The sequence below is a fragment of the Chaetodon trifascialis genome, chromosome 3 (assembly GCF_039877785.1).
Source record: "Chaetodon trifascialis isolate fChaTrf1 chromosome 3, fChaTrf1.hap1, whole genome shotgun sequence".
NCBI lineage: Eukaryota > Metazoa > Chordata > Actinopteri > Chaetodontiformes > Chaetodontidae > Chaetodon > Chaetodon trifascialis.
Window position 1 is genome coordinate 3,788,755 of NC_092058.1, and position 24,466 is coordinate 3,813,220.

At 43.9% G+C, this 24,466-nt stretch overlaps 1 protein-coding gene across 2 annotated transcripts in view; it reads right to left on the bottom strand.

Moving 5' to 3' along the window:
- The window catches only part of grip2b (glutamate receptor interacting protein 2b), a 248,377-nt gene extending 230,245 nt beyond the window's left edge, over window positions 1-18,132 (bottom strand). For both annotated transcript variants that reach the window (XM_070958311.1, XM_070958308.1), the window contains exon 1: window positions 17,863-18,132. In XM_070958311.1, coding sequence (XP_070814412.1) covers window positions 17,863-17,917 — 55 coding nt within the window. In that variant the 5' untranslated portion in view covers window positions 17,918-18,132. The remainder of the gene's footprint in view (window positions 1-17,862) is intronic.
- Window positions 18,133-24,466: the final 6,334 nt, after the last annotated feature.

The following is a 24,466-nucleotide window of genomic DNA, read 5'->3' on the forward strand; positions in this document are numbered from 1 at the left end:
TCACACAGTGCATCAGTATTACATCTCATTCTTAATGCATTTTAAAACACATCTAAGTGATATCATAGCTACACTACCCTTACAGCCACACTCAAAGTCGAGGTGAAAAGCCTGCCTCGGTGGAGGGGGGTGAGAAACGATAATCGTTTAAATATGGGTATAATGTCACACACAGACAGGACTGGAAGGCGCTCAGGGTGCTGCACTCGGTGGTTCAGACTAAAAGTGCCACAGATTGGTGTGTAAGAATGAAAAGAAGTGTGAGAGAGAAAAGTTCTGAACCTGCTTCCCTAAACCTCTGTTTTCTCATCTCCACTGCATTTCTTCCAGTGAATGAAACACTAGTTGCAGGGTGATGGTCCAGGTGGACGGTGGGCGTACAAAGTGCAGGACTGAGACACCAGAGCTTTAACAAAAGCACTTGGTTAGGGTTAAGGAAAGACTGATTTTGGGGAAATATCACTCAGAAAAATCAGTTTAGGGTCATGAGGTTAGGGTCAGGGTTTAGGGTTGGGTTAGGGTTTTGGGTTGGGGTCAGGGTTAGGGTTAGGGTTTTTGGGTTGGGGTCAGGGTTAGGGTTGCACTTAGGGTTACGGGGTCAGGGTTTGGGTTGGGTTATAGAATCACAAAATGTAATCTTTAGGATTCGTCTTCATGGACATGAATTTTCCATTTGAAATCATGCATATACTCATCCCATTAAATTTCATGCCTTCATGTACAGACACACTGGGTTGCTCTTTTACTAATGGGCACTGGTATCAGCTGTGGATGTTTAGGGTTAAATTCCCCGCTCATGGTACCAGTTGATGAGGGGGGGCTGAGCACCCATTCTGTCCATCTTCTGCGCCGCTGTCCGCGCTTGATATCTTTCTCTCCCCCCGTTCCCCGCTCGGTTTTTATTCCCCCCATTTGATGTTGTTGTTTTTTTGTCTATATCAAGGAAGAAGAGGGTTGATGTAATTCTGCATTCTGACGCATTGAAATGCAGCTGTAACATTCTGCCCGGCGATCGATAAAAGGGCATTTTAAAATTCAATTATCTCTTTTTTCCTTTTCCCTCTCACACTCGCTCCCTTACGACTTTCTCTCGTTCTCTGTCTCTATCTCGAGCTCATTCCTTTTTCCCATCTCTCCCAGGCTCTCTGGCACTCTGCTCGCCCCCACCTTTACCCCACCACCACCACCACCACCACTACACACACTCAATTCTCTTATCCTCTGTGATGTTGCTGAGCTCTGGCTTATGTTGTGGAACTTGCAGCAGGATTTTCGAGGGTAATGGAGAGGGTATGGTAGGAGATTGGCGGGGATATGTAACAAGATACAGGCCTTCACACATTCTCATCAAACGAGTAGTTATTTCACAAACTATGATGCAAAACAAGATCACAGTCTGCACAGTTGGGTTTTGTTTAATAATCGTTAAGTGGAGCAGAAAATCTTAAGTTCATACTTTACTGAGTTTGCAGCTGAGTCAATGTGAATACCTCACAGTGTGCATAATAGATAATAGAGGAGGTACTGCAGATAGATAGTTGATATAAACAGGACAAATTAGACCAACAGGGATACAGCTAGCCAACCCTTTCTCCTATAAATAATGTTCTCATACTACTTATTTCTTTATTTCCAGTTAAAGACGTTCTACTTTCATTTACTTCTTAGAAGTCGTACAGGGAGGTGACTGCAGATTTAGACACTGGAGTGCCTCCCGGGTTCTGTGGGTGGTTGGGTATCGGCTGCTACAACACTCGGGTTAAGGTTTGATCATCAAGTCCACACCATTGTTAAAATCAGCAGCCATCAACAACCATCACTTAACAACAGCATGCATTGCATCTACAATTCAGTACCATGGAATGAACTGTTAGGAGGACACGGTGGAACAGTGGGTGGACATATCAGGGTACAACAGAGCAGGGGAGAGGGTACAGCAGATTAGAGCAGATCAGTTTCAAACATACAACAGAATAGAAGGTTTATGAGATCAAAACTAGGTCCAGCTGAACAGGGAGGTATTATAGAGGGCACTGCGGAAAAGCAGTGTTGATGTTGGAGGATATTGCTATAAAATAGAAAGGGTAGAGCAGGGCTCAGTAGGGTACAGCAGGGCAGCGGCTGGCAGTGTTGCAGGGCTTGCAGCAATTTGAATTTAGGACGCAGTGAGGACGAACGCACAGAAGCACAAATGAAGCGCCCTGCTCAAGACAAATGATTGCCTCTGCCAGCAGATAATGACAGCAGAGATGCGCAGAGACTGAAAAGCACACAGATATATGGAGTGTCGGCGAGCGGCAGATTTGATGTGTATGTTTGTGTGACGGAAAAGGAGACGAGGACAAAGAGAAACAGAAACAAAGACGGAGAAAGGGATGGCGCCTGGGTGGCCTAGCAGTTGTGCCTTGCAACCACGAAACCCCAAAGTCCAGAGTCTGTCGTAAATCACCCATCCTTTTCTCTGTCACTCTTCACTGCACCGCCATCAAAAATCAGAAAACTAATAAAACTGAACTAACACAGCGGGAGGTGTGACAGGAGTCAAAAAGCACCAAATGAGAAGGAAACAAGAAGGACAGCGGAGACAAAAGCAGAGGGGAAGAGATGAGGTAGTGAGATTTATAAGTCGATATCCTCGGTGATATGGGATATGAGGGACTTCTACAGGCTTCAAACGACTTGAAGCGTCTGTAAAACAAAAAGAGAGAGGACGATAAAAGCAGGCCCCTCGATGAGGAGTCTTTCGTCATGGAACAATGCTTCACGCCACTTTTAAAAATCTGCCTTCTGGGTCACGCGCTGACAAAAATTTCATTCTGAGGCTCATAAATCTCCCGTCCGCGGGGATAGGGCTAATCTCAGTTTGGCGACGGAAACCACATACCTCTGCAAAAAGCACATTTTTTGGGGGGGGGGCAGAGAAAAAGAAACTTGCCGACACCAATATGTTTGTGAGATTCGACAATATGACTCAAATAGGTTTCAAGGGTCCAAAGATCATGAACCAAATCAACAAAACTGCAGCTGCTCTTACTACCAGAAGCTCTGCTGTGTGCAGCTCGGTCACGCAGAGGAGCCCCTCAGAAAGCAATCAGGACACTTCAACACAACACAACACAACACAACACAACACAACACAACACAACACAACACAACACACTTTAATCAACAGCGAGGCAAAGTGGTCAGTTACATCTGTACTGTGCATGTGTGGCTCTGCACACAAACAACGCACACAAAAGCAGCGGTTCTGTCTACAACATATAAGACTACTAACCGACGCTTGCAGCCACTGTGACAGAGGCAGCTAAGCAGCCTGTGCAGCTCGTTATTCACTCCATTAGGATGCAGACATGTTTAACAGCTGATGATTGACTCATCTTTACGTAATTGTCCCTAATGACGCTGGAGGAAGGAGACCTGATTGTGTTACATGGTGCTTGTGTCTGGGTAGGATCAATTGTGATGTAACCAATGTGATGTCCTTCTTGGTTTTTACTTAAGCCCAGCATAAACTGTGAGAATGGATGACAGAAAGAAAGTGACTCATAATCTGGATCTAGACCTCTGAGTCAATCCCGAACTACCTGTAACTCTAGATCTTATTCCATCAATTGTCCAATGTGATACAAAAAATTCCTGTCCTGATTAGAGGTAGAGGCAACACGGTGTGTCCGGCTCAGTCTGCACAATTCATTCCAGACAGTAGTCTCTGAGCTCTTTTTGACTGATTTCATGTTAGATCATAAATTTGACATTATGGTTTTTAAGTGAAACAAAGCTGGTTGTAGTTTGAGTGGAGGTGGAGTAGCCGTTATATTATATTGAAATGCCTTTGAATATCTCTGTTCGACTAAATAGCAGGGCTAAAGCTATTCTATTAAACATCTACCGAAATGTTCAGCTACATTTTTGATGACTTTGCAGAATCGATTCCCGTCATTGTAACCATGTAATTATGACTGAGGATATTCAGGCTGATAACCCAAATGATAGGAAAGCTCAAGAACTTTCCTTTATCCTTGAAAACTTTGGACTCTCTCAGCATGTAATGTCACAGTGCTTGATTATTGTTAGATATGACTATAGACACTCACAATAGGTCTGACAAAGTCAAAAAACTCAGCGTTAATGGTGGAAAACTAAACTTTAAATCCACTATGATCTATCAGAGAAAGCCTCCACAAATACCATTTAGAGCTGCAAAAGGCAAAACAATCACTCTTGTCTCAGATCATTAATTCAGACAGTAATAGTGCATGTATACCACTCAAAAATCAAAATATTAGGAACACCATCAGTGCTTCCTCTCTTAAGTTAAATAGCACACCTCAGCTATCAGATAGACCTAGTCTGGATGCTAGTAGGGATGCATCTGTGCTAAACAACTACAGGCCGAAATCAAACCTGCCAATTACTACTAACATTACTGAGAAAGTTGTCTTTAGAGAATTCTACAACTTTCCGACAGTAAATAACAACCTTGGCATTCGGTCAGGACTTCCAAGATTTCTGATGTCAGATGTCAGCTTTTTTGTAAGCAGTCTGTCCTTGTGTTATTGGACCTGACTGTTGCATTTGATATGGTCGATCATAATATATTAATAGTCAGACTTGAACAGCGGTTTGGTTCTTGCATGGTCCTGATAATGACCTAATAATGTGTGGAGATCTCTAAATCTAAATCTAATCTGTACACACTCCCGTCCACTTAATTTATTCAAAACCGTATGTTTTAGATCATGTGTGGGCAGATTACATGCAAATACATATGGCTGTGTCACCAAGCGAATGCAGTTCAATAGACTCTCTGGGACAGTGCATTAAACATATCAGCAGCTGGATGTTTAACAATATTCTCCAGTTACATGAGGCCAAACCTGCAGTCATTGTTTTAGGGGCCAGGGAGTAAAAATCAATCTAAAAGCTGAGTAAATCTCAGTAATCACATTAAATCAATGACAAAATCAGCCTTCTACCACCTTAAAAAGATGGCAAGCATCAGAGACAGAGAATGGACGTTCCACAGGTCTGCCTCAGACAGCAATCAGACAGCTTCAGCTGATCCAGAACGCTGCTGTCGGGGCTGTAACAAGGACCAAAAAAGCTCGGCGACCGCTGTTCTCAGATCTCTCCATCGGCTACCGGTTTCTCACAGAATCAGCTTCAAACGGCCAAGGTCCGACATGCTTATCAGATCTCCTGAGCCAGTAGGAACCTCGCAGAGCTCTCAGGTCGGCTGGTTGTCCCCAGAGTCAAAACTAAACATGGCCAAGCTGCTTTTAACTTCTCTGCTGCTCGAATGTGGAACAAATTGTGAGAAGAGCGAAGGCTCGAGACGGTGCCGACTCCAAGTGAAAGACTTAACCTGTTTACCGTTGCTTCTAATTAATTCTCAGTCAAATCAAATATGTTTGTTTTCATGTTTTTACTCTGTGTGTATGTGCTTTTGCTTGCTTGCTTTTATTGTTTTATCATTCGTTTCTTGTGCCTCTGCCTGTGTACTCTCAAACCACTTTGAGGTGCCTTTGGGTATGAAATGTGCTATACAAATAAATTTCCTTTGCTTTGCCTAGATGGGCCTTGTGCTTGGATGTTTTATTTATTTCATTATTTTCTTGTCAAACTACTATTTCCAAGGTCAAGAACAAACTTGCGAGATCAGTCACAAGCAACTGCGGATTCTGTGAAGACTGAAAATGACTTCGGGAGGTTGAATACGTCACACAACACACACAAACACCCTCTGAGAGATGGGCTGGTGTGCCTGCGTGCATGAAGTGAAACAAAATGGCAATTCAGTCTCATTATCAGAGTCTCAGACAAACAAAACATCATCCATTTGTAATGCCTTCAGACAGCGACAACAGGTTGTTTTGATGATCAGTGGAATCTTTCAAAATCACTCAAGTCTCAGTCAGCCAAGTGAAGTGGAATGAGCCGATGCAGGTAATATGAATGCACAATGTTTATAGGCTTGATAGTGTCAAGGTTATGAGTTTGTGCATCCTTCTGTGCATTCACCAAACTCAGCACAGCAGAGATCAGGAGTGATGGCAACAGCTTCCCAAGTTAGACTACAGGTGATGATGAAAAGAGCACCAACACCGCCCCAGTGCAACCAGTCCACTGGATGTACTTAATGTAACACAGAGAGTGGAGTATGTCATGTGTGAGTGCTGCATGGCTGAAGAAGCCTGCAAACTTTGATAAAACTTTTAAATTCATAATAATGCTTCCTGTTCTATGATGACAAATGAGGATAAAATGTGCACATTTTTGTCCACAAAAGTATCTTGGGATTCCACATGAGGACTTGGGGGTGGGAGGGTGTCATAGTTTACCCATGGCTGTATTTATCATTATAAAGAGAACAGAAATTTCACAGATTTGCTGACTTGATCAAACACTTTGTCAATAAAGGAGGCATCAGCTGGACGTCATACATATACCATTTTTTAAGGAACTTGGCTGGCAAAATACATAAAGAGATTTTGTGAAAAGAAAAAATCTATTCAGGCAGGAAAATTAAGGAGATTGAAGAGCAGAGGAGAAGAGGGAAAAGAGGCAAGAGATTAGAGGGAAGAAAAGAAAATGAAAACCAAACAAAGGAGGAAAAAGAGAAGAAAGCAAACAGACAATAATCAAAAAGACAAGGATTAAAGGAGAAGTAATAAAAAAATGGAGAGGAGGAAAAAAAAACGCTGCCACAGGAGAGGAAAGCTACGAAAATGTGGGAAGAAACGAGGAGCCAGGAAGAAGACAGGAAACACGGCAAACAGTTAAGATGCAAGAGGGAATGATGCATGATGAGATAAGAAGGGAGAGATGAGGAGGTGGAAAGACGATGAAAGAGAGAGGGCAGAAAAAGAAAGGAATCAAAGGAGACTGGGGAAAGGAGGAAGAGAAGTGAGCCTGAGATGAGACGCTACAGAGGAAGGGAAATGAGAGGAGGGGAGAGAAGAGCGTTTGTTGTTTTTGCTGTGCATGAGTCATCGTCAGATCCTATTATGACTGAAGCAGCGTTACCGCTCTCGCCCACTGCTAACCTACGGCTACATGCCTTCAACACGCATCACGCACACACACAAACACAGACACACAGGTTGCCACTGCTATTTTTGTGAGGGCATCTTTTTGTGTGTTTTCTCATCACAAAATGCCAAGGTAACGGCTTTTCTTCCCGGGTCCACAAAAACACATTAACAAGATTACAATTTACAGATACACTGACTACAAATAAGATTAGGACTCATAATACATTGCATTGTGTAACATTTGACACTAAAATAGTCCCCGTCACTTACATTTGCTTTCTAACCCTTGAACCTCACAATTCAATCAATACCTTAACCTACACTGTGGCATTCTGCTATTGTAGCGAGCAAATGCCCCGTGAAATTAGCTACATTTCATTGGTGGAAATGGTAATTTTGTAGCCACAGTGCAGACTGGTGACAAATTTCAGCATCACAGTAAATATACACACAGTGCTCCTGTCTGATGTTGCACTTTTGACCACCAGGAGTAGCCAAAGTCAGACATTTTCTAATCATATACGCTTGATTTAAGTGTAACTCTGAAAGCTTCATCATTCCTCCTTCAGAAATGGAGTGTGCTCACCAGAAAAACAATAAAGGGAAACTCCACCGGTGAGACACATTTACATCAGCTCACGTCGTGAGGAGAACCAGCATCCTGGAGCGTGACCTCTAAAGTCTGCTAAAATAATGCTGGTGATGCCATCAGTGTTACTTCGACTTGGACACCAGAGACTTTTTAATGGAGAGCATCTGTTATAAACTGGGGATGTGGGTGTTTATGAGGCAGCAAGGGCCAAATGAAAGACGGTATCAAGCTGCATTGATTTAGACCAGTCCTTCTTTAATATGTCTCTTACAAGTCCACCAGCTTTGTGGAATTGCACTACATGAAAAATGATTGGCCGTCCTCAATGGCATGACACTGTTGCACGTTCACCCTTGAGGAGAGGAGCTCTGGGTGGACTGAACTCCACCAAGCAAAACTTTGAAGTGACACTCAAATTTAAGCTTATTCTCTATGCATTGTCCTTGACCAATTTTAACAGAATTTAGAAAAACTTTGCCCGTTGTCCTTCTGTCTTTCAAACTGCCTCTCGCAGCCTGATAGCTAATTACACATTTACACATTTGAACAATCCCTCCTGGTGTAATGTCTCTTGCAAACATTCAGGAAATGCTGTCTCACCAGGGAGACACTACAGGGGCAAACAGGATGAAAAAACACGCCTGAGGCTACCTCCACGTGACAGCGGTCTGAGCTGCACTCTCTGCTGGTTTGGGGTCAGTGTCAGCGCAGGGAGCTCCGCTCAAAGCCAATGCGTCAGTGTAAAACTCTTAAACAAGACCTGATACATGTCTGCTGATGAAAAGCCCTGTGAGAGGTAGTAAGAAAACGGTTTTAAAGCTCAAACATTGTTAACTTAAAGTATACTGTCGAGCTGTAAAATCTGAGTGTTGTAGTACTGGCACAAGGCTCGGCATCACCAGTTTCCCCACAATAAGATACTTCACGGATGTCATGTTGTCTGCACTTTGGAATCAGCGTAAACACCATTTCACCTTCTTTGGCATGAGTGTACTGCAGAATGACAATATGCTATCTGGAATGCTTAACAACACACAAAAACAAGCACCTACAAGGTACCCTGTGCCTGCCTCCTCTCTGATGTTTGAGAATCTTTAGAATCAGACACGCACTCAAAAGGAATAATGTGAGTATCGCTGTCTATAACATCAAGCTCTTTCACATCCAATCCTCTGCTGATCTGATATCAGAGAGCGTGGTGCGTGTTTTTGTACTGCAGCTTCTGACATCCTGATTCTTAAGAACAAGCACAAACATACACAAATTACTTGAAGCCTCTCTGAGCTCCTCAGATAACTTCACTGATTGCATGTTTCTTTGACTGCATGTAGCTGAGAGCACTTCACAATCAGTGAGCAGATGTGAGCTTTCCTAAAGAACACCTCAAAGTTATCTTTGATGGACATACAGTGACTGCTGCCATCATGTGACCTTTTCAGCAAAAGGTTCTGCGTGTGGCATTTAAAGAGATCAATACATCATTGGAAAATTGATTGTCAAGTGTCAAGGTATGAATGCTGTAAACAAATGAGACCTGTGCATCTAACACCACAGATACAGTGCTGGGAAGTAGGAGAGCATATATCAGATGACCTTTTTCGTCCTGTTTTACACTGACAGAGCACATTTAGGGCATGGATGTGAATTAAACTGTTAGCTGAATGGCCATAACACACAATGAGTAACAAGTGGTAAATGGACTGTATTTGTATAGTGTTTTTCTACAACCACTCAAAGCGCTTTTACAACACTAGTCTGCATTCACCCATTCACACACCTATTCATACAATGACCAGCTCATTGCAAGCTTTTTAACCATTCACACACCAATGGCACAGCATGGGGGGCAATTTGGGGTTCAGTATCTTGACCAAGGATAATTCGACATGTAGACTGCTGAGGCCAGGGATTAAAACACCAACCTTCTGTTAAGTTCTGAGCTCTGACAACAACAAAACCCCTCTGGCTCATTGATGAAAATTTAAGGGCATCTTTTCTATGGGATGGCCAAATACCAGACTTGACCAGTTGTCAAATTTTACCACTAAATTTTGATGGAGTACCACTTCCTGTTGTAGATTACCACTGCCAAACTTTCTGCTCTGTGGTTTCAGAAATGAGAGGAGCTGCCGACCTGACGCCGAGAAGACTTCCCAAAGTTTCTCTTTTAGGGGTGGTGGATGGACCACTTCACCCCCCTCCTGCTCCTCTCTAATTTGGTGCATTTGCCTTGCCAGAGTGACCACCTGCTCCTTGACTTTGCACGATACCGTGGATCAATGAATGTGGCCATACTCCACTCATCAGCTCCTCGATTGAGTCATTGTTATACTTCAACTCCAGTTGCATCAAGATGCAAGCTTTCAAATCCTTGGTGAGGGCCGTGTCCTCGTCTGCCTCAGCCAAAATCTCATTTTTGATGAGTTGGAGCACTGGGAGAAGAGATGATGTGGTGACATCGTTCTCCCCTGAGAAAATGTCAGCAAATTCACCAACTGGCTTGAGGCCTTTGTTAATGAAGACATCTTGCCAAGTGAGAGAGGGACGTTGGCGTGGATCAGCATTTCAACTCGCTGGATCTACTCCAGAATTCACTCTATCATTTTTTTGGTTTTGAGCCCCAGCGAGCTGCACACTCCTTTGGGATGATAATGAATTAGTAATAGGCCTTGGCCTTAGTTTAGGTCTAATGGGAACAGGCTAAACACATCAACAGTAATTGTGGGTTCTGTTGAGTTTATTATGCATGCCTGGCTCTCACAGCGTTTACTATAGACTTCACAAGAATCAAGGCCATCACATGATGTCTGTGTTTATTGATGAGCACAATAGCTCACAGTAATTAGACCACTATGGTAGACCAAGCTATTGCTGCTATCTTCTCAGGTCTTGTGCTTTTCTGCCCCCTGTGGGAAAACTAGCGAGGACCCCACAGCTTGTTCCTTGCACTGGCTAGAGTAAGATTATAGCTGAAACCATTTAGCTATTGCAGTCAATTTCATAATCACAGCTACAATATTGGCAGTTGTTACTGCTGACAGTTTGGCCGGGTCTAGGGCTTCTTCAAGCACATCAGCCAAGCTTTCTACCGTGTGGTTCTCTCCTTCCAGTCCTGGCTGATGAAATGATCTGGCAGTGATATATACAGTGTCAGATCAAAACAGTCGCATTTTGGTAAAGTTTAGGCAACAAAACTAGCACGAGATCAGGGTTTGGCTTAAAAAAATTAATTTAAGTGACATTACTTCACAACGAAATAAACCTTCAATTTGGTTTCACACAGGACATGAACCCCAGTCTCCTGGGTGAAGGTCCTGAGCTTGACCAATCCAACCACCCCAACCCTCCATTGGTGGACTTTTCTTGTACCTTATACTACGTCATTTAAAATGTTGGGAGTGAGAATAGTCTGTCTATAGAGGTCTGTCGGACTACCCTACATGTTGAAAAAGTATGCTACCAAGTGACTTAAAAAGTAACACCAAGGGGTCCTGACCAAACATCCACATGTGATGACTTGGGTTTGAGTTCAAATCCGTCATCCATCCATTAGCTGCTTATCCTTTGGAAGGCTGCTGGAGCCCATCTCAGCTGACACTGGGCAAGCGGCGGGGTACAACCCCGGACCGTCAATCACAGAGCCGACACACAGACAACCATTCACACTCACACCTTCAGGAAAGTTAGAGATGCCAGTTAACTCTTAGCCTGCATGCTTCAGGACTGTGGGAGGAACCAATGAACCACTGATGGTAAATGCTGCCAGTAGCACCTTCAGTGCTGCGTTCTGCCCTCTGACTCATCCATTTCCTCTCCTCCTCCTTTATTCTCTCTGGTCTCCTCCTCTGACCTCCTCCTCTCCTCCCTTTCCTGTCTTCTCACTCTTCTCCCTGTCCATCAGCGATAACACAACTAAGCCTTATTAAAAGGGGTTTTTGGGGTTGGAGCTAAATCGCACACTCGGTTTATTACACACCCACACATACAATCGCAGGCTTGCTCTCCACTAACCGGCACATTATTTGATCTTCGCGTCTCCTGATTAATGGGATCTCCTCCTTGAACTGATAAGGACTAAAAACCAGGCCTTCTATCTTTCTCCTTCACACTCCCCTCTGTTTTTATCTGTTTCTCTCTTATGGCGTCCCCTCTCAGGTCTCTCTCACTCAGCCTTTTCGTCCTCTCTCATTCTCTTTTTCTCATCTTTTTCGCCGCAATTCATGCAAATCATGGAGGCCATAATTATTTGTACACTTAAATTTCCTCACATTGTCTGCATGATGGATGAGTGTCGCACACACACACACATATGCACACACACACACACATGCACACAAGCGCTGACAGGCTTGTTTATCCGTAACCTGTCCTTCAACAAGGAAATGAGATGCTTTGATCAAACAACTGTTACGCGACGATGGCGAGGCTACTTATAAATGCATTAGAGTGGTCATTTCCTTTTAACTGCACACACATACACAACGACACACACAACGCAACAGCGACCGTCTTTTCTTTCAACATCTGTATTATCTATCTCACTATCTGTCTATCTACCTCATTTTTATGTTCGGCAGTGTCTTAGGGGTTTAATTCCCAACCATGAGCCACAACATCACTGCTCTGATTCCTGTCGGGGGTCTTTGCTGCACATCATTCCCCGTACACTGCTGTTGCACTGTTGTGCAAAATGTGCCAGTTAACATGAATAAATGGCCATGTTTGTGAATTCTGATGTAGCAACAACTGGAGCACGTTCTGCTAAACCTTGCTGGGAACAACCTTGTCTGTCACCAGTGTTTGGCACTAATGCATTCCTGAATGGCACATTAAAGGAATGCAATTTTTTCCTTAGCGGTAGTAGTGATATGTCTTCAGAGGAAGTATTGGCTTGGCACAAGAAGCTGGAGGTGTGGGGAGGGGGCCAGCTTCAGCTAACAGAGGAGGAACTGCCATAAATCCACAGTTGTCTCGTTCCATGTTGTGTTTTGTTAGCTGCATTCACTTGTCTTTTGTCCAGAATTGGAGGGTGTAGGAGTCCCCCAGTTTCATTCTGAGGACACCTGGAGTGCTGCCATGGCTGAGGTAGCTGCTGATGGTCAGTAAACACCTACAAACTACAAGCTGCTTGTCAAACCACAATGTCTCATTTCATATTATGTTACGTGTTAAATACTGAATGTGCGTGAGTTTGGAGGCTCTGGAGTTGTTTAACAGAAAGCTGCTGAGTAACAGAAGAAAATAACAAGTAACGTAAGTTATTACTTCTGCTGATGAGTAATTGATTGATTCATGTGATTCATTTTTCTAATGTATAATCAGTGATCCTTTTCATTTTTCAAATAAATTGCCCAGCACTGCCTATCCCAACAACAGTCATGTAGTGTAAAGAACATTTTGATTGGACAGCCATTAATGAGTCACCTTAGGATGGGATTTAACGCAAACAGGCCTAACAGACCTCTACGTGAGACAAGCAACTGATCAAGCAGCCAGTACCAGCAGTCTGTATGGGACAGTTTTGCAAAGACCATTGCTTTTTGCATGAGATGTGGTCTAATTTACATGAAATTAAAACAATCTGACCTGCAGCAATCCGCTCTTCATGATGTCCAGTATGTCCAGTCCTATCTAGACATGTATTTCTTACAGTTAGTGCAAAAGTCAAATTCACATCAGCATCACCTCCCCTTTCCTTTCTGTCTCTTTTTGTACACTTTGCTGGAAGGTTTGTGTTGTTCTTTCTTTCCGTATCAAACAGAACGAGCTTGATCCAGTTCTAGCTTGATTTATCTATTCAAGGAAGGGGAGGTTTACTGATGGACTACATTACGGCTTTTATTGCCACTCTGTGTCACATTCTGCACACTCCTAACCTTGGAGTGATCGTGCACTCTTCTGCCACTGAGCAGCTGCAGCTGCAGCTGGGGGTTGAGTGCCTTGCTCAAGAGCGGCCACGGGGTACTTAAGAAATGAGTGCATGCACTCACCTCCTTCATGCAGCTTTTTAGCAAGCGAATTCTATGAAGTGCCCCCCATTAAAAGTAAAGGACTGGTACAATTAGGGGGCTCAAACAGCCATTCATGGGTCCATAAGGCAGTTATCATTGGACAGCAGGGTCACTGTGTATCCAGCATACTAATTCAAAATCTGCATCACTCACACACACATCATAAACAAACATCACTGCTGCTCGCCACATCTCTCTCTGTCACACACCAACTCAACGCCTACACCCCTATTCTCATTCAGCCGTGCACCATGTCTCACACAGCTACACATTAAACATTAAACGTGGAGAGGATTTTCAATCGGAAGATAAACATCCTCACAGGGTTAGAGGGTACATGGCCTGCTAGAGCACAGCATGATGGAAAGGATAGCTTTTTTTTTATATTGGTGATGCACAATGCAACTGGTCAACATTGACAGAGAACACACAGACGTTGACACAACAGATGCATCACTCTGCACTGCATCGCCTCACCGCAATAAAAAGGGGAGACTTGAGGAGAGAAGAAAAGAGAAGAGAAACAGATCAACCAGATGAGTAAGAGATTGTTAGAACTGAGAGAGAGCGTACCTCTGCAGCTACAGAGGGGACGACTGCAAAGGTAATCCCCGAGGAGGGGAGCAGAGGCTGGACCAGAGAGGTCCACAGACTGCTCTTTCCAGGGGATCTAGGTGAGGGTGTTGCTACTGTAGGTCACACCCGGACCCTTCGGAGGGTGCTTGCCTGATGCATGTCCCATCTTCCATCTCCTCCAAAACCCTTAGGAGAGGGCCTTTCAATGTAGGTGTCCCATGTTTTGCATTTAAATTTGCTCTTTGTCCAATCAGCTGAAAATCGCCGACCCCAGTGTCTCACCAGCTCGAGTGGGTCTTGATGGATAGAGGTGAGGAGAAGAGAGTGCGTAGATGGTAAATGGACTCGTCTTACTGACCACTCAAAGGGCTTTGCATCACAAATCAGCATTCAGCCACTCACACATTCATACACTGGTGGCAAGGTGCCAGTATCTTGTCCAAGGTCACTTCAACATGTAGATTGCAGGGGTCAGGGATCTGACCAGCAACCTTCTGATAAGAGGACGACCACTCTACCTCCTGAGCCCCAGCCAGAGGGGACCTTCAGGCAGAGCTAATAATAATAATGATAATAATAATAATAGACGGCAATGAGAAATTTCAGCAGAGAGCTGAGGGGATATATTGCACTGTTCATGGAGAACAGTTGGCAGACATCTAAAAGAAGAGGGATGAACAACAAAACTAAATAAATAAAACAACAAAACCAACCAAAAAACAACTAAAACAGCACACAAAAAGAAGAAAAAGCTTGCTGGGGTTGATATTAGACTACTGTTAATCATATTAACACCACGAGAACTAGTACAACTACCACTACTAATAATGATGATGATAAGAAACAGATTGAAGTGGGTAGAGGAGCCCCCCCCCCCCCTTAGAGATCACAAAAGAAACAGAGACAGAGAAAAGCAGGTCAGGAAAGAGAAAGGTTATGTTTTGTCATGAGGATTGAGTTGTTGGCAGACAAAGGAGTGAGCAGGAAAAAGAAAAACATCGTTTTAAGTATTGTGGCGAGCGTGAGTGAAGCTTTTCATAGTTAAAGATTAGAAACCAGAAACCAGATTCTGTGAAATGTTGCTGCTTTAACAGTGGAAGACATTTTCCACTGAGAAGGGTTTGTGTTGCTTTGGGGTTTTCAGTTTAGAGATATTGTGTTTCTGGTGATAATTAAGGCGGTGAGGAGAATTATGGAAGTGATTAGTCGCCTAATAATCAGTTGCATGGTAAGAGGGATGCAGCAGTCAGTTGATCAATGATTTGGTACCATAAGTTGTGCTCAGTGTCTGTTCCACCTTAAACAGCCTTTTCCCTCCCTGTGTGGTGTGTCCTACGTCAGATCTTATTTCTGTTGAGGATAATTTTTATATATTTGACAATAATTTCTTAACTGCTCTGTGGTACCTTTGCAGGGTATGGTTCATTTCAGCTGTAGAAATTCCAAAACTGTTTATTCCAAATGCAGAACATCTCAGTCAGATGCTGGAATGCAGTGAGTGCGTCACTACAAAGGAGGTGCTCCAGGTGTGTGTGTGTGTGTGTGGAAATCCTGGCCTAAGGTCTGTTTGGGAATACATTGTTTTTAAGTGTTTGACAGCTTCTGTCATTCATGCCATTCACACAACAAGGAACCTCCACCTTATTTAGTGTCACGTGACCATGAACACACTGCCATCAGCACTGCTGCAGTCCTCTGTGCCACATACACTGTGTAATCAAACATATGTGCACACCCAAACATCACTTCTATGTGTGATTGTTATGCATTTCATTCCAAAACGATTAATCTGCGGGTATAAAAGCCTCCACTATTCTGGCTTCAGGCTCTGCACCAGATTTTGAAACCTGGCTACAGGGATTTGCTCTCATTCAGCCACAAGAGCATTAATGAGCTCGGCCACTGATGCTGGGAGATAAGGCCTGGCTCAAAGTCAGCTTTCCAGTTCATCCTAAAGATGCTGGACGGGCTCGGAGCTCTGTGCATGCTCAGCTCAGAAAGCCATTTCTCTGGAGGAGGAAAGGGCCTAAACAAGCTGTTCGCACCGAGGTGAAGCATTAGGATTCCCCTTGTTTGGAAGCAAGGGACCAAGCTCACACCATGAAAAGTGGCCCAGACTGAGAGCAGAATCCACAAACAGGCCTTATGCTGCACATCACAATATCACAAGGTGGGTAATGATGCACAGTTAGTTTTCACTCTGATGTTGAGTCAACGCCGCACTCTCAAGATTGATCACAGCAGCCCAGTTCACAGTTATTAGCACTGCTCAGAAAACACGGGAAGAAAGCACAAATGAGCTGCTGCTTACAGGAGATTCCTTTAAAGGACAGATTCACACGCTGTCTTATCCGTCCTGCGCTTCCCTGGACAGTCTTTCCTTGTTGAGCTGCAGTGAAAGGACTTTCCAAACTAAAAAAGAAAGGATTTTTAGGAGATACTCGTTTGATTTATCCGAGCAGGTCTCAGATTCACTTCAGATAAACTTTGGAATGTATGTTTGACTGAGGACAATGGATTTTGTCCTCTTACGTGCATTGACATTGCTTTGGGGGCGTGTCCTTTTATGACCAGTATGAAGAGAAGGAATTTACAGCAAGATAATATATGGGATACATACGGGATTACTTTCAACACACACTTCCAAAATTGTGTCTCTCTCCTTTGAGCAATTTGAAACTAAGAAACATAAACAACTAAACAAATGGTTGATCGTTTCATGTGTAAAAATATTGTTTATACCAGATTTTCAGATGGATTTTTGCGTTATTGATCATTTATCTCGTCTTCTTACATGTGTTTCTTTACAAATATTGAAAATAAGCACATCAACTATTCAGATGAACAGGCAGCATGACAATCCTGTGCTGATCTTATCCTCCGCAGCTCTCACACATGACCTCAACATACAGAAACAGTGTCCAGCACGAGGTATTAATACAGAGGACTCTCCCCCTCTCTCTCATCATACCACTGTCAGCACCATTCTGTCTCTGTTTCACATGCGGCACTTTCTCCGCTGCACACATTCACATATGCGCACTCTCACGCACGCACGTGCACACTGTAGCTGACCATCATCATCACTGTCTGCCTCCTCCTGCGCTCATGCTGCAGGACCAACACGCAGTCTCTCTCCCTCTCCACTCTCTCTCCCCCTCTCATTCGCACAAAATACGCACGCACACGCGCCCTGACCTGCCAGCATCAGTAGCCTCGCGCAACCGCTGCTGAAACGGCGGAACAAACCCGTGGTGACACATGTGCGCACAGCGCGCGGTTCCAACAGACCAAGCGTGTCCACGCACGCACAGCACACAGGCTCCGCGCGCGAGAGCATGCACGCGCGCGCGCACGCACAAACACAATTATCAAAGCTGCAGGTGCTTCTCAATCAGCCCACAAAACACGTGTGCAAATAAGAAAGAAAGCCCTCCCGCGCGCACACACTTCCAGCGATGCAGAAAACTCTAAACACATGAAGCAGAAACTGTAAAGAGTCAAAGTGTCTCCAGAAACAAATTGCTCACATTTCAGCACAAATTCAAGCAGCAAGAAAACCCACGTCCGCGTGGAAACGCACGCTGGCACACACTCACGTGCTGGCGCAAACACAAGCGCACATTCATTTGTTTTGCCTTCCTACCTTCCTCGTGCATCCGCTGCAGGCAGAAAGTGAGGTTCCTCCGCCAGCCCGGCATGGTGATGAAGGAGAGGAGAAAGTGGAGGAGAGGTCTGGAGGATGAGGAGGATGAGGGTGATGATGATGAGGGATGATGAAGAGGAGTGATGATGAGGAGGAGAGTAGATCCTGTCCGGTGGAGGTGATGACACGCAGGCGATAGCAGCCACGGCAAATATAACGATTCCCCCCTTGTGCCTTCTTTTTCTTCTTCTCTTCTCCTCCTGGACTTCTTCTTTCCACCTCCTCTGTCTCTCCCCCGGTGTGTCTTTCAGTAAACGGCGTGCAGCGGCTGCTCTCTCCGGTAACGACCCCGCTGACAGTCCGTGTGACAGTCGGCCCCGTTGCGGCACCAATGGTCGGTCTCTCTCTCTCTCTCTCTCTCTCTCTCTCTCTCTCTCTCATTCTGTCTCTCTATATTTGCCTCTCTCTCTCTCTCTCTCTCTCTCTCTCTCTCTCTCTCTCTCTCTCTCTCTCTCTGTCACCCCTGCTGTCTCTCCATCTCTCTCTCTCTGGATGTCTGTACTTTATTTTCTTTCTGTCCCTCTGTCCCTCTCTCCTTGTCCCTTACTATTTTGTCCTCTGCTCTGTATCCAATCATCTTCCCTCTTCTGAGTTCATTTCCAGTTCAAATGGGTTTTTTATTTTCAAGACAAGATAAAACATTTTGTTTCTGAGGCAATTTACACAAATACATTTGGGTACTTTTATCAATAGCAAGTCATTTCTGCATTTAGAAGGTCACAGAGGCTCCATGCAAACAGGCTTGCGCTGAGTTAACGTGTACATGGATGCACATGTCTCAGCTCATATTAAGTCCTGAACAAGCATCAGCAGCTGGTGGGCGGTTCATTAACTCACTCTGTGCAGCCAAACGTTCAAACCCACTGAACCCTTTTCCCTCTTTCTTTTTAGATTTTAGTGGAGATCCCAAAGTTCATATCAGAAATGCCAGGCTGAAGTTTTGGGAGATAGCAGATGTCACGATGAGTGTTGGGGTTTAATATTTCACTCCATGGATGCATGATTGTGTAAATGTGGAACAAGGTGGCACAAAGTATCGAGTGGAGTTGTAGGGCAAAGTGGATGTAACAGTACGACACGCTGCACACCCACACAGGTGGTCTGAGTTGTTCTGATTGGCCCTCTGCTCAGGTGGAGCTGTGCTGGTGATTATGACCTTATTCAGACCGGGCATTAACATGCATCTTGGATGATCCGATCGCAGGTGAACACCAGAGACACATCACTGTTCAAACCTGTGTCTGTCACACACCTCCAAACACTTGTGGTCAGATTTCGTTATTGCTTACGTCACCTCCAGTAGAAGGTCAGAGGGCCGGCACGCAGTTATTATGCGGCGCCAGACTTGTTTCACACTGGCTAACAGCTAGCCAAGAAAACAAAAACCCTTCAAGAATTAATATACATGTACCAGCTGCTCCAACTGTTGAGTTGTTTACGACTTGCAAATGAGCGCAGGAGAAGACAAAAAAGGAACATGTGCTCCAACATCAGCGCTCCTCTCCATTATTTTCAAGCATTAGCACACAAGCACCAAAACAGCCACCAGGTCCTGCATCGATGAGGCATGTTCCTGTTACGTCCTCGTTGGGGATGCATTAGTGTTTACACTACAATTGATGTGTGGTCACATGCATCCCAGACCACCTCTGCAAGTGGTTTGAGTGGTTGGATCACAGTGTGCCATGATGCTGGTTTACACTTGTATTTAAGACTGTTCACATGTGATCAGTTCACCCAAAACACATGTTAATGCCGAGTTTAACATGGACACTAAGGCTTAGGGAAAACGCACATGTTTTCATGCGGTTTAGCCTCTTGTTTACATGCAAACAGAGTTTTTTGCACTGAAAACGATCATTTTTAAAAACTCCGGCCAAAGTGGAGATTCCTGAAAACGCCGGTTATGTGTCGGCATGTAAACAGGGTTAAACGGCGTTTTAGGTTCCAAAATGTCACAACATGCAACTGAAAATACTTAACGTCATGTGAGCGACCTGTGTTTACACTCGCTCTCAGAGGTTTGGTATAGTTGTGATGGCTCTCGACGGCATATTTATCTGGGTTCATATAAACGACAACATTTTTGAAAACGATGTGTGCACGATGTTATTTTTGAAAATGGAGGGGCCAAAATATCCGTTTTCCAAAATACCCTGCTACGTGTAAACATAGGCTAAGTCCATTTGTAGATGCCCACACAGTCCTGAAAAGAGGTCTAATCAGGCAAAGTGCAGTGAGTGAAAACACCCGTGTGGGCGCACTATGGATGTGTGTTTCTGTGCATTGTGTTTGCAGGAGCAGTGTTTACAGTAAACTGAAAAAGAAACATTCACTGAGCTTTATTGTTTGTTGCATTACTCATTTATCAAGACTGATGTAAAAACCTTGAAACGTTGCACTTTCAGGGCCTCGCTTATGGAAAGCAATAATGTTAGACAGACTCACCCCGTCCAACGATAACATAAATATAATAAGCTTTACTCATCTGTTTTATATATGTTTATTTTCCATTTAAAAAGTGGTTTACAGATAATAAAAACATACAAGCAATGCCTACAAGCAATTAAAACAAATACAAAAGAAAACAGTAATAAACTGTCGGAGAATATATGAAGGAAAAGGGAGAAAAGTTTCATCTAAAAGTTCTATGAGATGAAGAGCAGAATGAAAAGCCGGACGGTGGGTTCATCATCTCTGAGTCATTTCACTGCACTGCTGGACTTCATCTTGATATCATTCATGTCCAGTGAATGACTGGTGAGTGTAAACCACTGGGTGGCAGCGACCGTTGACTCTACACTAAACGTCCTTGACATGTGATGAAAGTGAGGTTCTCTGGGCTTTGTATCATGTGTGACAGCACTTACGCTTGTTTTCTTAACTGGATTGTCACCAAAGCAAATCCCTCACGCTGTCTCTTAAAATATAATTAAACTGATGCAAACTCTGGCGTGCAGATTGCACGGTGTGGATATGAATTAAACAAACGCTGCTTTGTTTGTCCATTGATAATCGGACTGTGTAGGAAAAAACAGCCGTGCTGGAGATTCCATTTCCTGCTGTTTGCAGCATGAAACGTCTGCTGATAAAGTCCGTAAATCCAAGTCAATAAAAACTCAGGAACGGCAGCTTGGACTTTCAAAGTCGACATGCGACTTTAAAACCTGGAGGACTAACTGTAAAACTTTATGTGTTTATTTATTGATGTTGTATAATAGTGTTTCTGCACTTCTGTACATGTTTTGATGGCATCTAGGCAGCTTGAATGAACCTCACTAGCAATTTGGGTACAAGTGCTATGATTTCAATATATAAGGATTCATTGTGTTCACTGAAACGACTGCAGCAACAGGAAGTTACATGATTAATCCCTCCCCCAACTGTTACTGAAAGAATGTGAATCAACCTCACAGAAGGTCATGAGTATCTGCAGGTACTAAATGAAAGGAAGCCGGGATGATTGCGATTTCGCCTAATTGTTTGGGAACAAACATGACGTGTTGGAGAAGAACTGTATTACCTAAAACCGATTTTCAGCAGGCTGAATAACTAGTTACTGTGAAGGTCAGAGTCTGACGTTGTACTCCTTTTAATTCCTTTATATTACATGTTGTACAGTGTAACGTCATTCAGGAGGACATGTTGGTCACAAGTTCTTCTTAACAGAGTCAGTATGCCTCAAACAGAGTGCCTGTCAGATGGTGGAGCAGCGTCTGAAACCCTCACATCTTTCCAGTATCAGAATTTGGGAGTTACAACTGCCCAAAACCACCAATCTGACAAACCCAACCATTGGGCGCAGCGGTTGGTCATGCATGCAGACGTGAGACAGTATGCTATTACTGTCACTTTTCATGTGTGCAGGCAGAACCGCTGATGCTTCTGAGAGGAATCTGTCCACATTCAGTCCCTCTGTGACTCCAGGCTTTCCTCCCTTCCTTTGACTGGGCTTTGGAACAGTTATACTGCCTTTAGCCATGGTCAGCTGACACGTTCTTTAAGCGTTTTACCACCTGATGGCAGTATAACTCCACAGATAGCTGATGCAGCGCCTTTGGTGCGTATGAAGTTGTTAAGGCTAATGTGTTAGCAAACAGTTAGCTTTTTACACATCCAGCAGACGCAGAGCGACAGTTGCCTTATAATTATCATCATGCATATTATAATTCTCATTTTTTTCTGGCTCTGGTTTGGTTTCCACTAAGTCCAGGAAAAAATATGTTGCTCTTTGGCTGCAAGATGTTTCCCGTTTCATATTCAGAAGAAGAACCGTGTGCCGTGCCCACATCAGGAAATCACCTCCTATAGCTCCAGTGTCACACTCATCCACCTCATGTTCCCTGATTCAGTCTCTGTGGAGCTTCATCAGTGTGACATCATAGATGAGGGGGTGGCTCTTCTTCATTTGCTGATTGAGGATGAAGAGATTGTTCACCAGCACAAACTGAACTGCCCTGCGGCGTAGGAAGAGCAGATTTGAATACACATCTGCACTCACAGCGTGAGATGGTAAATGGCACGCAATTGTCGACACACACAATCACAACCCCACGTACCGTAGATGTCCTTGAAAGTATTCCACTCAGGTTTTACACACATGATGAGCGCTGTGATCGTGTCCCTTTTCTAAACAAGAACATGAGTTTAAAGGTTCATGCTCTCCATCACAGGGTCCACCACAGACCACCAAACTGAAATATCTCATGACGTTTTGCACAGACATTCACAGTTCCCACACGTTGCATCCTAATGACTGTGACGATCCCCTGATTCTTCCTGTAGCGCCACCATGAGGCTGGTATTGAGCTAAACGTCTCTAAAACTATTGGATGGATTGCCATGAAATTTGGTATGCGTGTTTATGTGCCCCAGAGGATGAATTTTAATACATTAGAGACCCCTTAACTTCTCATTTTGTTGTTTGCATGTTTTAAACATGTATGTAAATGTAAATTAGAACATGTAAATTATCACTGGAAAAGAATTAACTTCAATCCACAGAGAGAACATTTTCTTTAACTCAGAAAACACTTGTTTTAAGCTGCATAGAACGCCACAGGACACTTCAACTCCCCACTGAAAGCCAGAGTCAGCAGCTCGCTCAGGCAGGTTTCACTGCAGGTCCTGACTGTTTTCCCTGGTTAGATGGATCAAAAGAACAACAAACAATGAAGTAAATAACTAAACACAGAGGCAAATTTATCATTTAAACATTTAAAAGATATCATATATCATTACGCTATCAGAATGCTGCATTAGACATATAATTAAGCCCACTTATCCTCTATTAACTTGAACCTGAATTATATTAGTGGAGGATACTGCAGGCTGATATCCAACTCAGGATAAAAAGCAAAGCATCCAGTTTGTTGACTGGGAGACATCCTTGTACAGTTATAGTTCCACACATGGACGCACATCTGCACGACGCTTAACCTGCACCCAGAGGCCGTGCATGAGACTGGGGGCTGTTTGGTGGAGGACTGTGACCTCTTGTGGTCATTTGGTAGAGGTGCAGGGCAGCTGGTGCCTCTGCAGTGTGCTGTAGCTGAAGTCACTGATCCATGGACTACCTGCATTACAAACTGCTGACTTCATCAAATTAACCTAAACATGCACATGCACACACTCTGACAACACCTTCTCCTCGCTGCAGTGTTCACTCTAAACACATCATTTCAAAGTCTCATCCTCTCTCTCTCCCTCTTCCCTTACACACACACGAACACACACTTCTAGCTTCTATTTAACTTTCTGCGTCTCATCACTTCCCGATAACCAGATGTTACACAAAGGGCAAATTAAAACAAGACGAGAAGTCCAATGGTGGTGAAATTATAACACACACACCCAAGTGGACACATATTGCTCAAGACTGAGATAAGAGATAAGAACATTTCAGACGCTGCAACATGTAAAGGACCCACAATGGCACAATGCATCAAAAAAGGGAAATAAGCTGAGTGGTTTTGTTGACGAATGTGCAGATCAGCAGAAGTTTTGAAGTTTGCACAGCCACGGCAGAGATGCAGCGTGGGCAAAAATACACAAGAAAGTAATGGTAAAGATTTCTTTTTCTTTTCAGTGCAACTTTTCCCACGTGGAACGTGCCGTGTTGCAAAAAGCTTAGGATTGTTTCTACTCCCAGCAGCTGCGGCGCCGTGATAAGCTGGACACCAGACGGGAAGAGTGTGCTGCTGCTTTCTCACAAAGGCTCTAATGTTCACCCCGACCGTTCACACCAGAGGAACAAACACGCAAAATCAGTTTGCCGCAGAGTGGCCTCAACATACACAGCCTTATAATTAGGTCTATCTAAACAAACAGGCCGCACACACCATCAGTGCTCAACCATCACCTAGAAGGCAACATAAAGGACATGTGCCTGTATTTAACATGTTAAGCTGTCTAAAGTTAATTCTTGTGTTTTACATTTATTTTGTGGTCAAAGTCATGTAATTAATTTCGTCACTTGTACAATGGGGGAGGATGTACTTTAAGACTGCAGTATTTGTACAGTGAATGGAATATTTGACACCTC